Source organism: Quercus suber, unplaced genomic scaffold, assembly GCF_002906115.3.
Source record: "Quercus suber isolate HL8 unplaced genomic scaffold, Cork oak 2.0 scaffold_19, whole genome shotgun sequence".
Taxonomy (NCBI): domain Eukaryota; kingdom Viridiplantae; phylum Streptophyta; class Magnoliopsida; order Fagales; family Fagaceae; genus Quercus; species Quercus suber.
The window spans coordinates 911,657-930,294 of NW_027069484.1; the positions used below are offsets into that span (position 1 = coordinate 911,657).

The 18,638-nt window shown below is 35.9% G+C and overlaps 2 protein-coding genes across 2 annotated transcripts; one reads left to right on the plus strand and one right to left on the minus strand.

Annotated features, from left to right (window-relative positions):
• Positions 1–4,693: 4,693 nt before the first annotated feature.
• On the plus strand, positions 4,694–10,166 carry LOC112015118 (rop guanine nucleotide exchange factor 1). Its single transcript, XM_065761688.1, has 5 exons — positions 4,694–5,272; positions 5,730–5,846; positions 5,938–6,470; positions 8,578–8,931; positions 9,552–10,166. Exons 1-5 carry the CDS (start codon positions 4,975–4,977, stop codon positions 9,984–9,986), a joined length of 1,737 nt encoding a protein of 578 aa, XP_065617760.1. The 5' UTR covers positions 4,694–4,974; the 3' UTR covers positions 9,987–10,166.
• A 4,799-nt stretch (positions 10,167–14,965) lies between these two features.
• On the minus strand, positions 14,966–16,839 carry LOC112015158 (F-box protein SKIP23). Its single transcript, XM_065762236.1, has 3 exons — positions 16,074–16,839; positions 15,785–15,966; positions 14,966–15,010 (listed from the first exon to the last, which is right to left on the minus strand). The coding sequence occupies exons 1-3, from the start codon at positions 16,837–16,839 to the stop codon at positions 14,966–14,968; spliced, it is 993 nt and encodes a 330-aa protein (XP_065618308.1).
• Between the last annotated feature and the right edge of the window lie 1,799 nt (positions 16,840–18,638).

Genomic DNA, 18,638 nt, shown 5'->3' on the forward strand with positions numbered 1-18,638 from the left:
TGTTCGTGTGCGTACAGTTAACCTCCCTAGCTAATCGTTACAAATTTCAATGCGGTGTGTGGTTGTGTGCAATAAGTGAGTGTGCACTAGTATTTAGTCTTTATAATATTCCATTCTCTAAACTAATTTTACTAATTAAAATCATGATGGTATCTACATGAATGTAAGAGAAGAAAATATCACATTATTATGGGCATCTAATCATTTTTTTTCTCAAATACACACCAAATTTCACAACTTGTTGATTTGTGTAATTGTGAGCTGCAGATATTTTTTGTCCATTACTAATTACATGGATTTATTACTTTTAGTTAATCACTCACAATCTCACAAATTTAGTAAGTTAGAGAAATTAGCTATGATCCACAACTAATTATATGGACCTAACAACTTTGGTTCATTATTCACAATGACATAGATCAACAAGTTGGGTGAAAATGAGTTAAAGACCTTTTTCTTTTTCTTTTTTTTGGGAAAAACGGCAAGACTTTTCTCCAAAGAAAGTCTAATAGACACAAAAAAATATTTAAAAAAATTACACGCAAACAAAATTACACGCATATTGTTGGATTGCTATTTTTTGGCTTACGTACTCAATTATAAACTTCGTTTTTTTTTTTTGAGAAAGCAAACTTCGTTTTTTTAGTTCTACATTTGTACATACTCATTTATACAGTTATAACCCTATCAAAAAAAAAAAACATTATACATTTATAACACACACGTAGCATCACACACACTACAGTATGCTTAAATTATCCAATAATCGCACACCCGACCAGCCGACCTACAGTTAATAGCCCTGTTGGTTTCATCACGAGAATGGGCCTCTATGGTGGTCCTCACATAGTCCAAAAAAAACCTCCTCCTATCGACTTTTCTAATCTATAATCATAGGCACCTGGACCCCACAAGTAGGCTCGAGGATTAAAACTATGATAACTCAATTTCAACCAATCGATCCATTGAAAAATCAGTGAAATCAGGGCGTGACACGTGGCCATTTGATCTGTTTTGCCCGTCATCTTTTCAAATTTTTAAGTAATAGATTGTTATTAGTTAATATTAGTGAGAAAAAAATAATTTAATGGTGGGTTCAAATTAGAACTAATAACAATTTTTCATATAAATTTTGTTATGAAAATATTGCGAAAAATATTGTGAACGTAACACATCTCATTGAAAAATATAATTGTTGGTAAATTTTATATTATTTAATGAGTGCAAATAAATCTATTTCCTACCTATTATGTAATAAGAGTATAATAGTTAATTTATATAAACTACATTTTCTATCATCTCACTTTTTTTTTCAACCAAACAGAAAAGTTATCCATCCTCTCACTTTTCCACCCCTCTAACTAAACACACACGAGAGAAAACTAAATATTTTATATTCTCTCACTTTTCTATCTTCTCACTAATTTTCAATTCTCCCACTTTTCTACTTCTCCAACCAGACAAACCCTTAACATTCGCTATTAATAATAACTCTTTATCTTTATCATCAAATTAAAATATTAATTAATTTTTGGTATTGATAAATGTTGAATTCCAAACTTTTTATTTCATCATTAAAAATTTTATTAATTGGATTAACTGGAATCTAATAAAATAACCAGCTTAATAGCATGAGATTCCTCAGAGCTGTTAATAATGCCATGTTTGAATCTGAGACCACACATCAGGTTGAAAGCTTAATATGGAAAAAAGTGATTAACGTACGTAGGAACGATTGTTATACGTAAACAGAAGAGAGGGGGAATAGAATACTTGTGTTCTACACAATGTCAGATTTGTCAGCAAACTGATGGAAAATTTAATAAAGTTTTGAAACAAAAACAACAACAATAGTACTCAGAGTCTACAGACCCCGGTGAGTGGGAACCGGAAAGTCCAGTGGGACCGACCTGGGCTGTCCATAAGATACAAAGTATCTCACATACTTGGTGAGCGTGCCATGTCCTTCGACAGTCCAAAATTGTACCAAGAGTGTGTAAACAAGGGTTTTACATAGCATTTGTTTGGATAGCAACGTGGTTGTGTTTGTTTGTTTGTTTTTTTTTTTTTTTTTGGGTGTACTATTTATGAGATTTATAAGTATAGAATTTAGTAAATTTTAAATTAAAATTAAGTCTTACAGTACTATTTATATATTTAAAAATTATTTTGTTATAATATTTTTAATTTTTAGCAATAAGTGATATATAAACAGACGAATAGGGTAATAGAAAATAAATATTCAATTAAGAGATATGATAAATATTTCATTAGATACATTTTTACAAAAAAGAATTTCATTACTAGTGTCCTATTGTGGAGTGACATTAAAGGTTTAAATTCTAACTTATTTATAAAAATATTATATTGATAAAACATAGATACAATTTGTTACATACAAAACATTAAAAGTATCAAATCCCAACCGGTGTGTGTGTGGGGCCAGCGTTGGGGTGGGGAAGAAGGTTAAAATATAGTGGTAGTTTGTTAGGTGTTAGACGTTAGGTCCATTAATTAAATTCAAACTTATAATAAGTGATTACATTAATTTTTTTTTTGAAGGCATGACTATAATGAATAATTTTTAAAGAGTATAGCATTGGACATTGGTTAGTGTAGTTATGTGTTTGAATTGAAGAGCATAAGTTGTAGTATAAATGCACTCTCATTAGTCATTTAACACCTTAAATTTCTTAATTAGATGTGAGACACAACATTTATTTGGTTTTATGTCATTTAAATAAAATTTTTAAGACCTTTAGAGTTCTATGCATCTTACATCTAGATTAAATTGAAAAAAAAAAAAGAAAATTTGAATGAGAGAAGATCCCTTCCTAATACAACATTTTAAACTTTTCTTAAAGTTTAACTATAATTTATTAAGTTTACATGATAAAAATTTATCAACCAATTTCCAATATATGCTTGCCCTATTAAAAAAAAAAAAAAACAATAGTATTTGTTTGCTTTATTGTTTACATAAAAGTTATGCCCTTGGATCAACTAATCCAAAAAAAAAATTGTTAACAAAAAGCAAATTTCTAATTCGCATTAAATGGAGTTGCACCGAAAAGCATCTTGATTAAAAAAGAAAAGCATATGACTTTGCACTGAAAATGATGAAATCAATCAAAACCCCAAGACACACTTTAATAAAACAAATAAAACAAATTAATCAACATTCCAAAAACCACGCTTGGAAAGGCGAGCCCACGGCACGTAATCTAAGAACACCCGCTTCGTAACTCTACCTCCCCTTCCTTGACCCGCCAAAACAAAAATAAAAATTAACCGCCGTTTCGTCTTTTTCCCATTAGCAAAAATTAACGGCCATCCGAATCCGTTTTTGTCCACGTCAGCCACTCACACAGTTTAGTACGTTACAATATCACAGAGACTATTGTGTTGGGTCCCACAGAAAAAGGCCGTGTCGGGTGCTAAACCCAGCTGTTACGGAAAGACAACCCACACTCCAGAAGAAGAAGAAGAAGACGAAGACGACGCCGTCTCTTTCTTGTCCTAGTCTTTTTTGCTTTTTTCTTTTCTGCCTTTAGTTTGCCTCATTATCAAATCATCTTATGATCACAAATAGGAATAGAGTTTTGTCTTTGTGTTGTAGTTAGCTTTTAGCTTAGTTCTTTTTTTTTTTTTTTTTTTTTTGAGAAAAGCTAAGCTTAGTTGATAAAGTACTAAAGCGTCTTGAGTTTTCGTTAATTTAATTGATAAATTGTCTTAAGACATTTAGCCTTTGAACTAAACACATATTCAAAATAAATTAGTATCTTTGTTTAATAATAAAAATCAATCGTTATGAAGCAACTCTCACATATTAAAAGAGAAATGTTATGTTCACGTCATTTTTTTGAAATATTTTTACAACAAATTATAGGCAAAGTAAAAATGTTATATTTAAAACATTTTTATAGGTAGTAAGCTGTTATTGGTTCTAATTTGAATTTACTACCTAAATTATTTTTTTCTCACTAATAATCCATAATAACTTGTTACTTATGATTTGTTTTGAAAGTGTTGTAGATATAACATTTTCTTTACGTTAAAATGTCATCATAGTTATAAAAAAAAAAGTTATAGCACTATTATATTTAGAGTAGTGTTTATTTCGCACATTGTTGGTTGTTGCACAAGAAATACACAGATCACACGATTTTGCACTGAATTCTTGAGTCTTAACTTGAAGTCATAATTTCTAAATTGAAACTCAGCGTGCATTTGCCTAGCATGTTTGCAGCGTTTTACTTTTTAAAATTAGGACCACGGTACTGTAGCAGTTTCAGCCAACAAATGAAGACCCATGACAGATTATTAGCTACAGTATTTTGTTACTGTTCAAGTTTTAAAATTATTTTGTTATAATGTTTTCAGTTTTTAATTTTTAATTTTCAGTAAAATAAGCGGTATTCAAAATTTTGTAAGTGTGTATTTCATATACAACAGTGTGCACTAGTTATTACCCTTGTATTTAAGAATCGGAAAATCTTAATAGACACACGTACCCATTGCATTTTGAAATAAAAATACAATTTTTAGTTATGTAATAATGTGTGTACGGTAAGTGTGTAACATGAGTATTGTGCAATGCAAGTGTGGCACTGTCATTACAGTCTACAGATACCATACAGTTTCTTAAAAAAAAAAAACACAAATATTCAGTTTATACATTTCTCTCACATATAAAAGCAGAGAGAGCGAAAGAGAGAAAAGAGACAGAAGAAAAAGCAACTATAGTGTCTGCTTTTTCTCTTTATCCCTCACCACCACCACTTCTACAAACTCTCTTACTATTTCAGAATTCAGAAACCACGCGAGCGAACTCTCTTTTTCTTTTTTCTTTGCTTTCTTTTTTTTTTCCACTGTAATCACCTGCGCCGCGTTTCACTATAGCGAATGTGCAACTGAACTGGTGCCTGAGACTTGAGAGAGATCACTGGTGACCGTTCGATCTTTTCCAGATCAATGGCCAGCCTTTCGTCGGAGGAAGCCTCCGGCTCCGGCTCCGACCAGGAGCAGAGCGAGCGGTGCGGCAGCTACAGCCTGAGCGCTGACGTCAGCGAGTCGGAGAGCTGTAGCAGTAGCTTCTCGTGCCGGCGGTTCGAGACTGAGTGCGGAGCTTCGAGCTCCATGACGTCATCTCCTCGTCCGGTCGCCGGTAATTTCCTTTTCCCGGCGCCGGTGATGCTGCCGGTGATCGGAGGCAAGGACGTGGTGGTTTGGGACGAGAAGAAGCCTGAGAAACCGGAAACCGATTTGTCCGGTACGTTGTATTTTTCATTTTTATTTATTTATTTTCGGTATTTATTTTTGTTTCTAAATTTGTTGCTAAATTGACTGAGAAGTGAGAGTGAGAAGTCTTTGGTGTTTGGCTCTAGGAGCTGTAAAAATGAGAAACCCAATAGAAAATGTGGGTATTTTGCTTTTTCATCAATACCCATTTCCTTAAATTTCTCTGTTACCAAACAGGGCAATGCTGTGTATTGTTAAGCTGAGATCTAAGTTTGTGTATTGTACAGTTTAAAAAAATCAGTTTTGTAATGAAAAACTAATAATTTTGCTCTATTTTGATAAACACGGGGCACTTGATGCAACAAAGATGATTTATTTTGTTACCCCATTTGGAATTTGAATTAATAATAAATAAACTCCGAGTTCGGACAGTTTTTCTCATCAGTTAATGTTAATATATGTACTTATTTTGGGTGTAATTGCAATAGAGGTTGAGATGATGAAGGAGAGGTTCGGTAAGCTTCTTCTCGGGGAAGACATGTCTGGAGGAGGGAAAGGAGTATGCACTGCCCTTGCCATTTCAAATGCTATCACCAATCTCTCTGGTTAGTCATCTCTGCCTGTTCGTGTGTTTATGTATGTTATAAGTTTGGGTAATTATTTTTGTACTGAAGTTTAGTTTTGTTGAGATGGCAGCGACTGTGTTTGGGGAGCTGTGGAGGTTAGAGCCGTTGGCGCAACAGAAGAAGGCAATGTGGCGCCGTGAAATGCAATGGTTGTTGTGTGTGAGTGATTCGATTGTTGAGCTTGTGCCTTCGATACAACAGTTCCCCGGTGGGGGCACGTATGAAGTCATGGCAACGAGGCCACGCTCAGATTTGTATGTGAATTTGCCTGCGTTGAAAAAGCTTGATGCGATGTTGCTTAGTATGCTTGATGGGTTTTGTGATACGGAGTTTTGGTATGTTGATCGGGGGATAATTTTGGGTGAAACGAATGACCGTGATGCTTATGGATCGTGTGGTGGGAGGCCTTCGATTAGGCAGGAAGAGAAGTGGTGGTTGCCCTGTCCAAAAGTACCGCAGGATGGGTTGTCAGAGGATGCCAGGAAGAGGTTGCAGCAGTGCAGGGACTGTGCAAATCAGATATTGAAGGCGGCTTTGGCAATTAATGGTAGTGTGCTAGCTGAGATGGAGATCCCCAGTGCTTACTTGGATACCTTGCCCAAGGTACAGGTTTCTATTTCTATGCCGATTTACTTATTGTGTTAAACATGACACAGCTGAAGACTAAAGATGCTATCACATGTTCATTAGTTTTCTTTCTGTGTTATCCTATTGGTTGAAATGGTAGCAAACTAAAGGAGATTTAGGTGCTTGTGGACATGTGGTCTTAGAAGAATGCTTATCCTAGATGGGGATCATTTGATTTTGTATGGTGCTATATCCCTACTAGACACTAGACAGGAGTTTGGAAAATAGTTAACAATTAAATCTGAGGTTATCTATTTTCTTCGTATATCAATGTCCCTTGGCAATCCTGTTAGTTTTGTCATCATATAACGTCCCTTAAAAGTGGTGAACCTTTGATTTTAAAATTTGATTACCAATTGGCTATTGATCTTGGAGAAATGTCTACTTTGCATGACTATGTTGTTCACTTGTTTTTTTGTTGGTGTTGCATGCTTTAATGGTGTCAGTTAAGTTTTAACTCTCTTTTAAAGAAAGATAAAGATATCATAAATTGCATAATTTATGAGACTATATCTTTGATGTAAATTGAAGCTACCTGCAGTGTATCAAATACTTACCAAATAAAAAAGTTACCAGCAATGTAATGAATGCTGGGGTAGTGGGGACTAGAGTGTTTAAAGAATATGGTTTTGCATTTGCTCTAGGAATAATTTGTCTTTTGGCAAAAGATGGCTGAAGCTTCTGAAAGTGAAGGATCAAATGTCTGCATTCCATTCCCAATAGAGTGACTAAATTTTACGCTAGTTGTCAACCTATAGAAACCCTCCTACTTTTTTCGGGTATGAGACCAGATGTGAATGAAATATATAACACTAAGCACAAATATAGCTGGAGTTGTTCAGATGACTGGATTGTTTATGAAAAATAAAGAAGCGTAAGTACCAGACCATTTAGCTATACCCATTGGTCTAGGATTCTGGTCAGTTGTGGTATTTGTCACATTATGTCTATGCTGGAACCCAGTTATTGACTATTCCACTTACTATAAGATAAGTCAAATCTAAATGTGTTTCTCTTTTCTCTGTGCATCTTGGAATTGTTAATCATTGTTGGTTTCTTTCTTCTTACACTTGGTTGTTAGCAGGCCATACATCGAAGTATATTTTAATTTCCAAGATTTGTGGTAAGGAGTAGGAGTAAAACTCAAAATTGCAGACAATTGAACAATGAAGCTACTAGCTATAATCCTAAGCCTCATCTCTTATTTGTCCATTCAATACGCCATTTTATAAAATAAAATAAAAAAAAAAAAAAAATCTTCCTAAAGTAAACCAATGGGTCCACAAAACAAACAGCTTCACCCCTACCAGGAAAAAGAAAAAACCAAACAAGGCTATAAGGGATTCTTTTCTATTTTCATGAGAACCACAAAATTTTTCAATGTTTAACATACCTACTCTGTTTAGAGGAGATTTCTTTTTTATGAGTAAATTAATCTCATTCTCACAGTGAACACTATCAGTTGTTGCTTAAATGCTTTTCTTTTCAATTGTTCAACTATGGTTTGGGCTAGATATTTGAGATTTAATTTTTCTCTGTGTTGAAAGCAATAAGTTATGAATCTAAATATCATATTCATCACATGGCAGCTATATATAAATTAATATTAAATGGTAAATCCAATCTAACCTTAGTCCCAAAATTTTTGCTATGGATCCTTGATAGACTAGTTAGGGTTAGCCACATGTATTCTTTTTTGCCAAATCTATTCTGTCTGAAGTTAGATTCTTTTTTACTACCTTAATTGACTTGTCCTCTTTTACTATTACTATTATTGTTATTTTAGGTCTTCTACCTTTTTTCGAGATGGTAAAGCAAGAAATTATATATGTACAGAATAAAATAGATGGGTAAATCATGCTGGTATCCGTTTTTGTATTTTAATAGTAGGTGTGTATGATGCCTTTAAATAATTGTAGGGCTTAATGGAATTTAACATGTCAGATCAATAGGAAATTCAGAATATCACTCAATCTTTGGTAATTACTGATTCATTACATGTATGAACATATATTCAACATTTTTATAGTTTATTTATCTCAACATTTTATTTGATTCCTTAATTGTCTGATTTCCATTGCAGAGGGGAAAAGATTGTCTTGGTGACATCATTTATCGCTACATAACTGCTGACCAGTTCTCACCAGAATGTTTACTTGATTGCCTGGACCTGTCATCTGAACATCACACTCTGGAAATAGCTAATCGGATAGAGGCATCAGTTCATGTCTGGAAGCAAAAAGACCAGAGGAAACTTGCAAAAAAAATGAAGGCTAGGCGTTCATCTTGGGGTGGCAAAGTCAAGGGCCTTATAGCTGATTGCGAAAAGGATAATTTTTTGGCACAAAGAGCAGAGACCCTCTTACAGAGTTTAAGGCTTCGTTTCCCTGGCCTCCCGCAAACTGCATTGGATATGAATAAGATCCAATACAATAAGGTATTATGTTCTGGCAACCTTTTATTTTATCCATTACACTTGACATTACAAGCACAGGCATTACTTTGGATAGTGATGCCAAATATGTGATGACTCACTTTTTGGGCGTATATCACAAGTAGCTAACCTCTGTTAGTTGCCAGTGAAAAGTGGTTGACATGGTGGAGTGCGGAAAATTGGTTTCTTGGAAATTTAGGGGCATTGTGATATGTAGGTTTGGTGCATCCTTGTGCCCGTACAATCTGTCAACCATCATGCTCTAAGCATATTCATAATATGTGGGCTGTACCAAAAAATAGTTCTAGAGACAGCAATATTAGATAATTAGAATCATTCCCTGGATAGAGTGGTACTTGGACCATTTTAGTAGGGCCTTATGAGGCAGATCACAGATCATCTTATGGTATAGGAAGTCCCTTTTTTCCAATAATGCTACCAGAAAATCTTTAAGTCTGAACAAATTTGATAGGTAATGGATGGGAAATTTGATCTGTAGATTATGCGTACATGTTTAATGAAGGTTCCTTCCTTGTCTTTACCATGCTATGGCCATACAGTGTGTTTCAGTAAAAGACTATGAACTTTCCAGTGAGTGTTGAAAAAGAAATTTTTTCTTGCAGGATGTTGGGCAGTCAATTCTTGAAAGCTACTCAAGAGTAATGGAAAGCTTGGCCTTTAACATAATGGCCAGGATAGATGATGTCCTTTATGTAGATGATGCGACTAAGCGATGTGCTGCTGCAGAATCATTGTCCCTTTTCAGCAGGGGAGGACTAGGTGGTCTTCCTATTCAGAAACGAATGTCTCCTAGCCCCTTCTCAATCCACCACACTCCATATGCCTCTCCATTTGGAACTCCAACCTTTTGTTCTTCTACTCCCATAATGGGAAGCCCGGGGAGGGCAGCTTCCTCTCTAAGGAGGACCAGTTTTAAGGAAGCAATGGACCCGAAGTCAGAAAAATTAGTAGTTCCTACAGATTATGATAAGGTGTGGTCATATGCTGGGAATCTCAGTTCAAGAAGGGTTTCAGGAGATGCTCCAGAGCGAGATTGAGTTCAAGTAAAGTTATCCTTCTAGGGTGGAATTAAGTTGAAACAGTTGACTGAAATTAACTACAGAGTTGCATAGCTAGTCTGGAAGCCTTAAGGCTGTGGGGAACAAAAAAAATGGCAGGGTGTAATATTGTATATTCTGTTAGCAATATAATCAGGAAGGTTTAAAGTTTTGACTTCAGATCATGGTTTTCACCAGGTGATAGGTGAAGAGCGAAGATTATTTTTTCTTATATTTTGGATGCTTTCTGAACCTTTCTTTTTCCGCAAAGCCAAGTTTAGAACACCATACAAAACACAAGCAGCAAGAGGCTGCATACGAGAGACCACACTGCAGTAGGAACAGACTAAACTCATACAGTAGCACCCGCCAATGATACATCATCTAACAAACCTTAGAGTAGACCATGACAAACACCAAACTATATACATACTAGAAGCAACTGAAAACTACTAACCGTAGATCACATCAAACTTGGCACCAGTAACCAGACTATTAAACATTATCAAAACACATAAAGAGGAATTCTCCAAATGCAGCACAGTACTTTATTTTGAATGGTATTGACTTTGATGCCTCATCAAATTTCTAATGAAGGTTGTTCACTTATCAATAAAGAACAACACGTGAGCATTCCATGTGAAAGGAATGTTGGGAATTCAAACAAAATTTCAACCTGTGAGAAACAAAAAAATAAAGAAAACACACGTCAAAGAAAAATAATCACACGCACAAGACAGTATTTACGTGGTTCGGCAATTTGCCTACGTCCACGGAGTTGTAGGGATTTCACTATTATTAGGGAAAAAATACAAAGTGCGGCTACAGTATTTTTTTTCTCTCTCTAAAAACACAACAACAGTAGTAGTTACAAATCCTAATTATAAAAGTGGCTTTTATATCCTGTTTACAGGGTTACAGTGGGCTACAAAACGGGCCAAAAAATAAATTAGGCTCCACAAAGCCCAACAAATCTCCCACTTGGAGACTAGTTCAATCATCAACATCAGCCGCTATCCTCCAAAAGCAATCTCTCATCCCTGCAACTCATCCTCCTGTCCTCAAGCTAGAAGACCAATTGAAGTTGCACACAGCTTCAACTTCTCAATAGTGATACCCTTAGTCAACATGTCTGCCGGGTTCTTAAATCCACATATCTTCTCAAGTATTACCAGCTTATCTTTAACAAGGTACTGGATAAAGTGGTATTTTGTCTATATATGTTTCGACTTTGAATGAAAAGCCGAATTTTTGACAAGAAAGATTGCACTTTGACTGTCACTGTGTAGAATGCCCATCTCCTGCTTCTTACCCAATTCATCTAAGAAACCATGTAGTCAAATCATCTCCTTTCCAGCTTCAGTTGCTGTAACATACTCAGCTTCTGTAGTAGACAAAGTAACAATCTTTTGCAAATTTGAAGCCTATGATATAGCTGTACCACTCAGAGTAAATACAAACCCAGTAGTACTCTTTCTACTATCAACATCACCAGCAAAATCAGCATCAACATAACCTTGCAGCTTCAAACTTGCACCTGTGAAGCAAAAACATGTATCTGATGAACCCTTCAAATATCTCAGAATCTACTTGACTGCCTCCCAATGCTGCTTTCCAGGCCTACTCATGAATTTGCTCACAACTCCCACTGCATGTGCAACGTCTGACCTTGTACACACCATAGCATACATCAAGCTGCCAATAGCTGAGGCATAGGGCACCTTGCTTATATGGTCCATTTCTTCTTCTATCTTCGGTGACTGTTCTTTGCTCAGTTTGAAATGACTACCCAAGGGTGTGCTCATTGGTTTAGATTTATTCATGTTGAACCTGCTGAGAACTTTCTTCACATACTCTGACTGTGAAAGTTTCAATGTACCATTAGCCTTGTCTCTAATGATTCTCATACCAAGGATTTGCTTTGCGGCTCCCAAATCCTTCATTGCAAATTGTTTTGACAATTACTTCTTCAGATTATTAATCTCCTCAATGCTAGACCCTGCAATGAGCATATCATCTACATACAATAGTAAAATGATATAAAAATTGTCAAAGAATTTAAGATAGCAACAATGATCAGCTTCACATCTCATTAACCCAATTTTATGCATAAAATTGTCAAATTTCTTGTACCACTGTCTAGGAGCTTGTTTCAAGCCATACAAGCTCTTTCTCAGTTTGCAGACTAGATTCTCTTGTCCCTGAACAATAAACCCTTCTGGCTGAATCATATAAAGGTCTTCCTCCAAATCACCATGAAAGAATGCTATCTTCACATCTAACTGCTCAAGATGTAAGTTTTCTGCAGCCACCATTCCCAGCACCAGTCTAATTGTTGACATCTTCACAACTGGAGAAAATATCTCTGTGAAGTCAATGCCTTCCTTCTGTTGGAACCCTTTAACAACTAATCTGGCCTTGTAACGTTTGCTACCATCATGCTCATTCTTTATTCTGTATACCCACTTGTTGTGCAAAGCCTTCTTTCCTACTAGCAATTCAATCAATTCTCATGTTTGATTCCCCAACAAGGAATCCATCTCATCCTTCATGGCTAACTCCCACTTGCTTGAATTTTCATCTTGCAAGGCTTCATCATAACACTCTGGCTCACCACCATCAGTTAATAGTAGATAATTTAAAGCGGGTGAATAATGCTATGGAGGTCTAATGTTTCTAGAAGATCTGCAGACTTCAGCTACAGGTGTACTCTGATCTACCTGTGAATCTATATTTTCCTTATTTTCTTCACCCCTTTTCTGGACAGTACTTTCAGTCAATCCGTCTAAGTTGACAAACTCAGATTTCTTTTGATCTATCTCTGCAATATCTGAGACTACAGTTGACCTGTCCTTGTACATAACCTGTTCATTAAATATTACATTTTTACTTCTGATGATTTTCCTGTTTTGTTCATCCCAAAACCTATAGCCAAATTTCTCATCACCATAGCCAATAAAAAAACATATTTTAGACTTAGCATCAAGTTTACTACGAGCATTAGAATCAATATGAACATAAAAAACACAATCAAAAACTTTTAAATGGGAAAACTTTACCTCTTTACCGCTCCAAACCTCCTCAGGAAGTTTAAACTCCATGGAAACTGATGGCCCTCGGTTTATCAAGTAAGCTGCAGTGCTAACAGCATCAGCCCAGAAAGTTTTTGGTAGTCCAGCATGCAACCTCATACTCCTAGCACGCTCATTAAGAGTTCTGTTCATGCGCTCAGCCACACCATTCTGCTGTGGTGTCCCAGGAATGGTCTTTTCGATCCTAATTCCCTGTGCAGCACAATACTCACTGAACCCTCCATCTATGTACTCTCCTCCATTATCAGACCTCAAACATTTTAGTTTTAAACTTGTTTCTGTCTCAACCATGGCCTTCCACTTCTTAAAAGTTTCAAATACATCAGATTTATTTTTTAGAAAATAAACCCATACCTTTCTGCTTGAGTCATCAATGAAAGTGATGTAGTACCTTGAACCTCCAAGGGATGCAACCGGAGAAGGCCCCCACAAATCAGTGTGCACTAACTCCAATTTTTCAGCCTTCGGTGTCCTGCCAGTTTTCAAGAAGCTCACATTTTTTTGCTTTCCTAAGATGCAGCTTTCACACATGTCAAAATCAATAGACTTCAATTCTGGTAGTTTTCCTTTTGATAGCAACATCTTCATCCCTTTCTCACTCATGTGACCGAGTCTGCGATGCCATAGGCTTGTATCAGTACTTGCATCAGCAATTGCAATTGTGTCTTTTAGACTTGAGGTCATATATAGAGTACTAGTCTTCTTTCCACGAGCCAATATCCTAGCTCCCTTTGTAACCTTCCAAGTACCACCAACAAATAATATTGCATGCCCTTCATCATCAAGTTGTCCAACAGAAATCAGATTTCTCCTCAGGTCAGGAATATGTCGAACCTTCTCCAGTAACCAAACAGACCCATTGGGCAACAATATCCGGACGTCTCCCATACCTACAACATTTAAGGCTGAACCATTAGCCAAATACACCTTACCAAAATCACCTACAACATAATTCTGTATGAGTTTTCGGTGTAGAGTGGTATGAAATGAAGCTCCTGAGTCCAAAACCCAATCATCAAGTGGACTGTCTACTGCAAGAAGTAATGCATCTTGTACCTCTTCTGTTACAGTATTAGCAGAATCATCTTCATTCTTCTTTTTAGGATTTTTGCATTGGTTCCTAAAGTGACCTGTTTTCCCACAATTCCAGCATTGTACTCGTTGGCCTGATCTAGATTTACTTCTGTTCCAATTAGAATTCCTGGATTTTGATCTATCTCGATTTGAATTTCTGTTATTACCTCTGCCTCTTGTCTCAAGGTTTAGGGCAGAACCAGATCCTGAGGTTTCACCTACATTTTTTTAGCGAATCTCCTCAGCCAGAATTAAATCTCGAATATCATTGTATTTGAGCTTTTCCTTTCTTGTAGAATTACTTACTGCCATCCTCATTGCCTCCCAACTGTTTGGCAAAGAAGCCAAGACGATCAGAGTACGAATCTCATCATCAAAATCAATTTCTACAGACGACAATTGATTTGTGATAGTGTTAAATTTGTTCAGATGTTGTGCTACCGATGCATTCTCTGCCGTCTTCAAATTGAATAGTTTCTTCATCAGATGCACCTTATTATTTGCTGACGGCTTTTCATACATACCAGACAAAGCCTTCATCAGATCTGCTGTGGTCTTCTCCTTCACAACATTGTGTGCAACAGACCTAGACAGAGTTAACCTGATAACTCCCAATACCTGTCTATTAAGAAGAGCCCATTCATCAGCTTTCATAGCCTCAGGTTTTGTCCCTAAAAGAGGCAGAAGCAATTTCCTCCCATAAAGATAATCTTCAATCTGCATCCTCCAATACGCGAAGTCTGTGCCATCAAAATTTTCTATTCCAGATGCCTTTCCTGCTTCTTCTGCCATTGCTCCCACTCAAACCTAACCTTAGGCTCTGATACCAGTTGTTGGGAATTCAACCAAAATTCCAACCTGTGAGAAACAAAAAAAATAGAGAAAACAGACGTCAAAGAAAAATAATCACACGCATAAGACAGTATTTACATGGTTCGGCAATTTGCCTACGTCTACGGAGTTACATGGATTTCACTATTATCAGGGAAAAAATACAAAGTGCGGCTACAGTGTTTTTTTTCTCTCTCTAAAAACACAATAATAGTAGTAGTTACAAACCCTAATTATAAAAGTGATTTTTATATCCTGTTTACAGGGTTACAGTGAGCTACAAAACGGGCCAAAAAATAAACTAGACTCCACAAAGCCCAACAAGGAAATACCATCCAACTGAATTAGATACAACAGCCAGTATTTTGCCACCATAGATGATCAATCTTAACAAAATGTTGAACTTTGTAAGAACATGATCGCTTCTGAAGTTCTAAAATAGGTGACGCAGCTTTTCGGTGATCTTGCTCCGGTTGAATTCAACAATTCAGGTTTTCAAATGCCTTAATGGATAAGGGAAAAACACCAGAGAATTGATACGGACAAAATCAAAGTTAAATAAACTTAAAGAAAGACAAACAAGCCTTGCAGTGTAGAATGAAAGTAAAACAACAAATCTTTAAACTTAAAGCAAGCCTTAGTAATGCAAAAAGAGTAAAACTTCCAACAATTATGATAAGTAAATGCTTTTGGAGGTGGTTGGAACAAGTTGAAATGACCTGGGGATTTTTCTAAGGGTAGAATTTTATGAGTTTGCAGATCAGCTACATATACATTGAGACCCGTTTGGTGGTTACCAACCGGCAGAAACATTGATTCCCGGCTTGGCACGCTAAAAACTATGCAATTCCCCTTGCAGCCAGAAAGCTTAGAAGCGTGGGCATAAAATGAACAGTGAGAATTACTATTCAAAAATAGCACTATTTCCCCCAAGCTCTTCACACTCACCAACCGTTTTCCCATGTAAAAATTGGAAAACGAAGCTTCTTCCCATTGGGCATTATGCAATACAAGTAGTTTTCTGGTGATGTTGGATCCTCAGGCACATTGTCATAAATTTCTGTGTGTTTGTGAACCAACATCAACTCACTGTCATTCAACTCGATTAAGGACGCCTCATGCAAGCAGTCTTTAAAGAAAGACTCCCCACAAAATATATCAATACTTACTCCTGAAGTTGGATGAATGGCGATAGTTTTTCTGCACTCATCAACCGCAAAAAGCCTCACACTAAATCGAGCCACATCGTAACAATAAGAATACCTTTCGATTTTAGTCCTTTCCCATGTGCTTGACTTGAATAAAAAAGCAAATTTCCTAGGAACACCTGATGCAAGCAATACAAAATCCTTACTGCCCGGACTCGAGCTCATGAAAGCAACCTTTTGGACCATCAAGTTTCTCTCTTCATGGTATGCTGAATCAATACAAGTTTTGTCCTTCGGTGTATACTGAAGAACATATTCTGTAATCCATTCATGCACTTGTAACTTCGAACAGTTCAAATATACCTTCCGAAATGCAGTACTCGTTATTTTGGAATTTGTAAGTTGATGCGGTAGGTGCTTACTGCCAAATTTATCTTTCCTAATCATTATAAACCAGCAGTCTGGAGGAGTCGTTTGGTCTGGATTTTCTCGCGATTGAACAAGGTATATTGCGCTTTCTGAAAGGTAGAAATGATCAGCAACTTGGGTGTCATATGTCGGGATTTTTAACCAACGAGGTTTTTGTGGAGGTACAGATGATCGCCATGAAGTGCAAACTGATCTGAAGCGGAGGAGATCAATGCGAGTCTCCAGGCGTTTGGCAATTAAGAGCAGGATATCATTTGGGAGTTTGGACCATTCAGCCATTGATGAGGGTGGGAGAAGTAAGAGCTTAACAATGCAATGTCAAAACTGTGCACAAAATATATGCAAGTAACTCTAAAGAGAGAAGACAGTTAGCTGGGATGGGTTTGGCTGAGATAGGACAAAGAACTATTTGCATTTTGCAACACAAGCATTCAGATTTATAGAGGACAAAGTCAAGTGTCCATGAGATTTATGCATGAACCATGTGCACTATTTATTTCATTTTATTTTAGATAATATAGAATTTCAACTTATGTAGGAAACTTACTAGTTGATGAGTTAATTGGAATTCACATGCTTTTATACTAATAAAATTAATAGGAATCCAAATATTCTAACTGTTATTGGGAAAAAGATTATTATATTTTTGCTGAATTGGAATAATTTTTGAAAACTACATTCCTCAAGATTTCCACCCAACTTCTGGACTTTGTTATCCGTTAGTGGCTGTTGACGACGACATATCCAAGAATATTACATGCTGTTTAGTGTTTATCAGACATTAAAAAAAAAAAAGTAAACTAGACAAGAGAAATATCAAATTGGTCTCCACCAAGTTTCTAGCAAATCAAATGTTTGTTAGCATTTGTCGCACAAATAGAGAAGACAAAAGAAAAGAACAAAAAAAATAAAATAATAATCAGCATCCTCTAAAGTCAAGTTATTAAGGTAATTCTAGTGGTTGTCCGGGAAAAAAAAATCAATAAAGATTATAATCTTCTGAAGTTTTTTATTTATTTTTTATTTTTTACATTGACAGTTAGAGTGAAGGAATTAAAAATTTAGAACCTGAATTTCTCAATTGGAAAAATAAAATAAAAGGTACTAATTAAGTTATGAGGCTCTCGGCTAACATTCTAAAATTCTTAGAATAGATGCTAGCTATCCATGGTTATTTCACCTGTCTACCAAGTAATTAACCCAATTAGACGGTGGTAACAACTTGAAATAACCTAGATAGATTTTTCTTTAGAAGTTTTGGCCTCAAGAATATTTGAATTTAAGATGAGAGGTCTATGTTTAGACCCATTGATTAATTACTGTGGAATTAAGGGTTGATTAATTAACCAGTTTTGAGAATGAACAGTTAATTATATAATCATAACAACAAATCACAATCATATAAGTGCAAAATTATAAACATTGTTTGCCACACAAGAAGTATAACTAGCTCACAATTTGTCAACCTAAACAAGTATAGGCCTAACATAAGAGATTTGAACTTTCCTTTCAAGCAAGAGGGGGGTTTCTAATTTATGAGGGGCAAATACACAAAAAAGTTTATTTTATATCTATATTTATATTAGGGATTAGCAAATTTTTTTCAAAACTTTCGGATGACCATGGTCCTCTCACCCTTCTACCTAGCTCCCACCCTGAATGTGCCCCGAACACATTGTAAGTGGTAATAACACAAAATGACATGTTTTTCTCCATTTCAAATTGGGTTGTTCACTGTAGTCTCAAATAAGAGAGATGCAATATTCAAAATTTATAGACATTTTTATGTAGATGGTGTGACTTTGTTTGTGATGTAGGAGAACCCAAGCTTCCCACCTAGATTAATCCCACTGTAGTCTCAAATAAGAAGCTCTGTTTCTCAGCTTTAGCTTAGTTTGTTCATTGTTGCCATAAATTGCTGTTTGCCTTGGTACTTTTGGTTTTTTTACAAAATTACTTTAGTTCATCCATTTAAAAAAGGAGGAAAGAAAAGCTTATAAGATCTTTGATTAGGCAGATCATATGCAAATTTTTTTTGGGTTTAAGATTGTGGCTTTTAATCTAAGATTATATGCAAG

Coding starts and splice junctions, on each gene's coding strand:
- LOC112015158 (XM_065762236.1), bottom strand. CDS start 16,839: ATGGCTGAATGGTCCAAACTCCCAAATGATATCCTGCTCTTAATTGCC. Junction 15,967..16,073: donor CTTAATCGAGTTGAATGACA/GTGAGTTGATGT, acceptor AATGGGAAGAAG/CTTCGTTTTCCAATTTTTAC. Junction 15,011..15,784: donor GGGAATCAATGTTTCTGCCG/GTTGGTAACCAC, acceptor TGTTTCTCACAG/GTTGGAATTTTGGTTGAATT.
- LOC112015118 (XM_065761688.1), top strand. CDS start 4,975: ATGGCCAGCCTTTCGTCGGAGGAAGCCTCCGGCTCCGGCTCCGACCAG. Junction 5,273..5,729: donor ACCGGAAACCGATTTGTCCG/GTACGTTGTATT, acceptor TAATTGCAATAG/AGGTTGAGATGATGAAGGAG. Junction 8,932..9,551: donor ATAAGATCCAATACAATAAG/GTATTATGTTCT, acceptor TTTTTCTTGCAG/GATGTTGGGCAGTCAATTCT.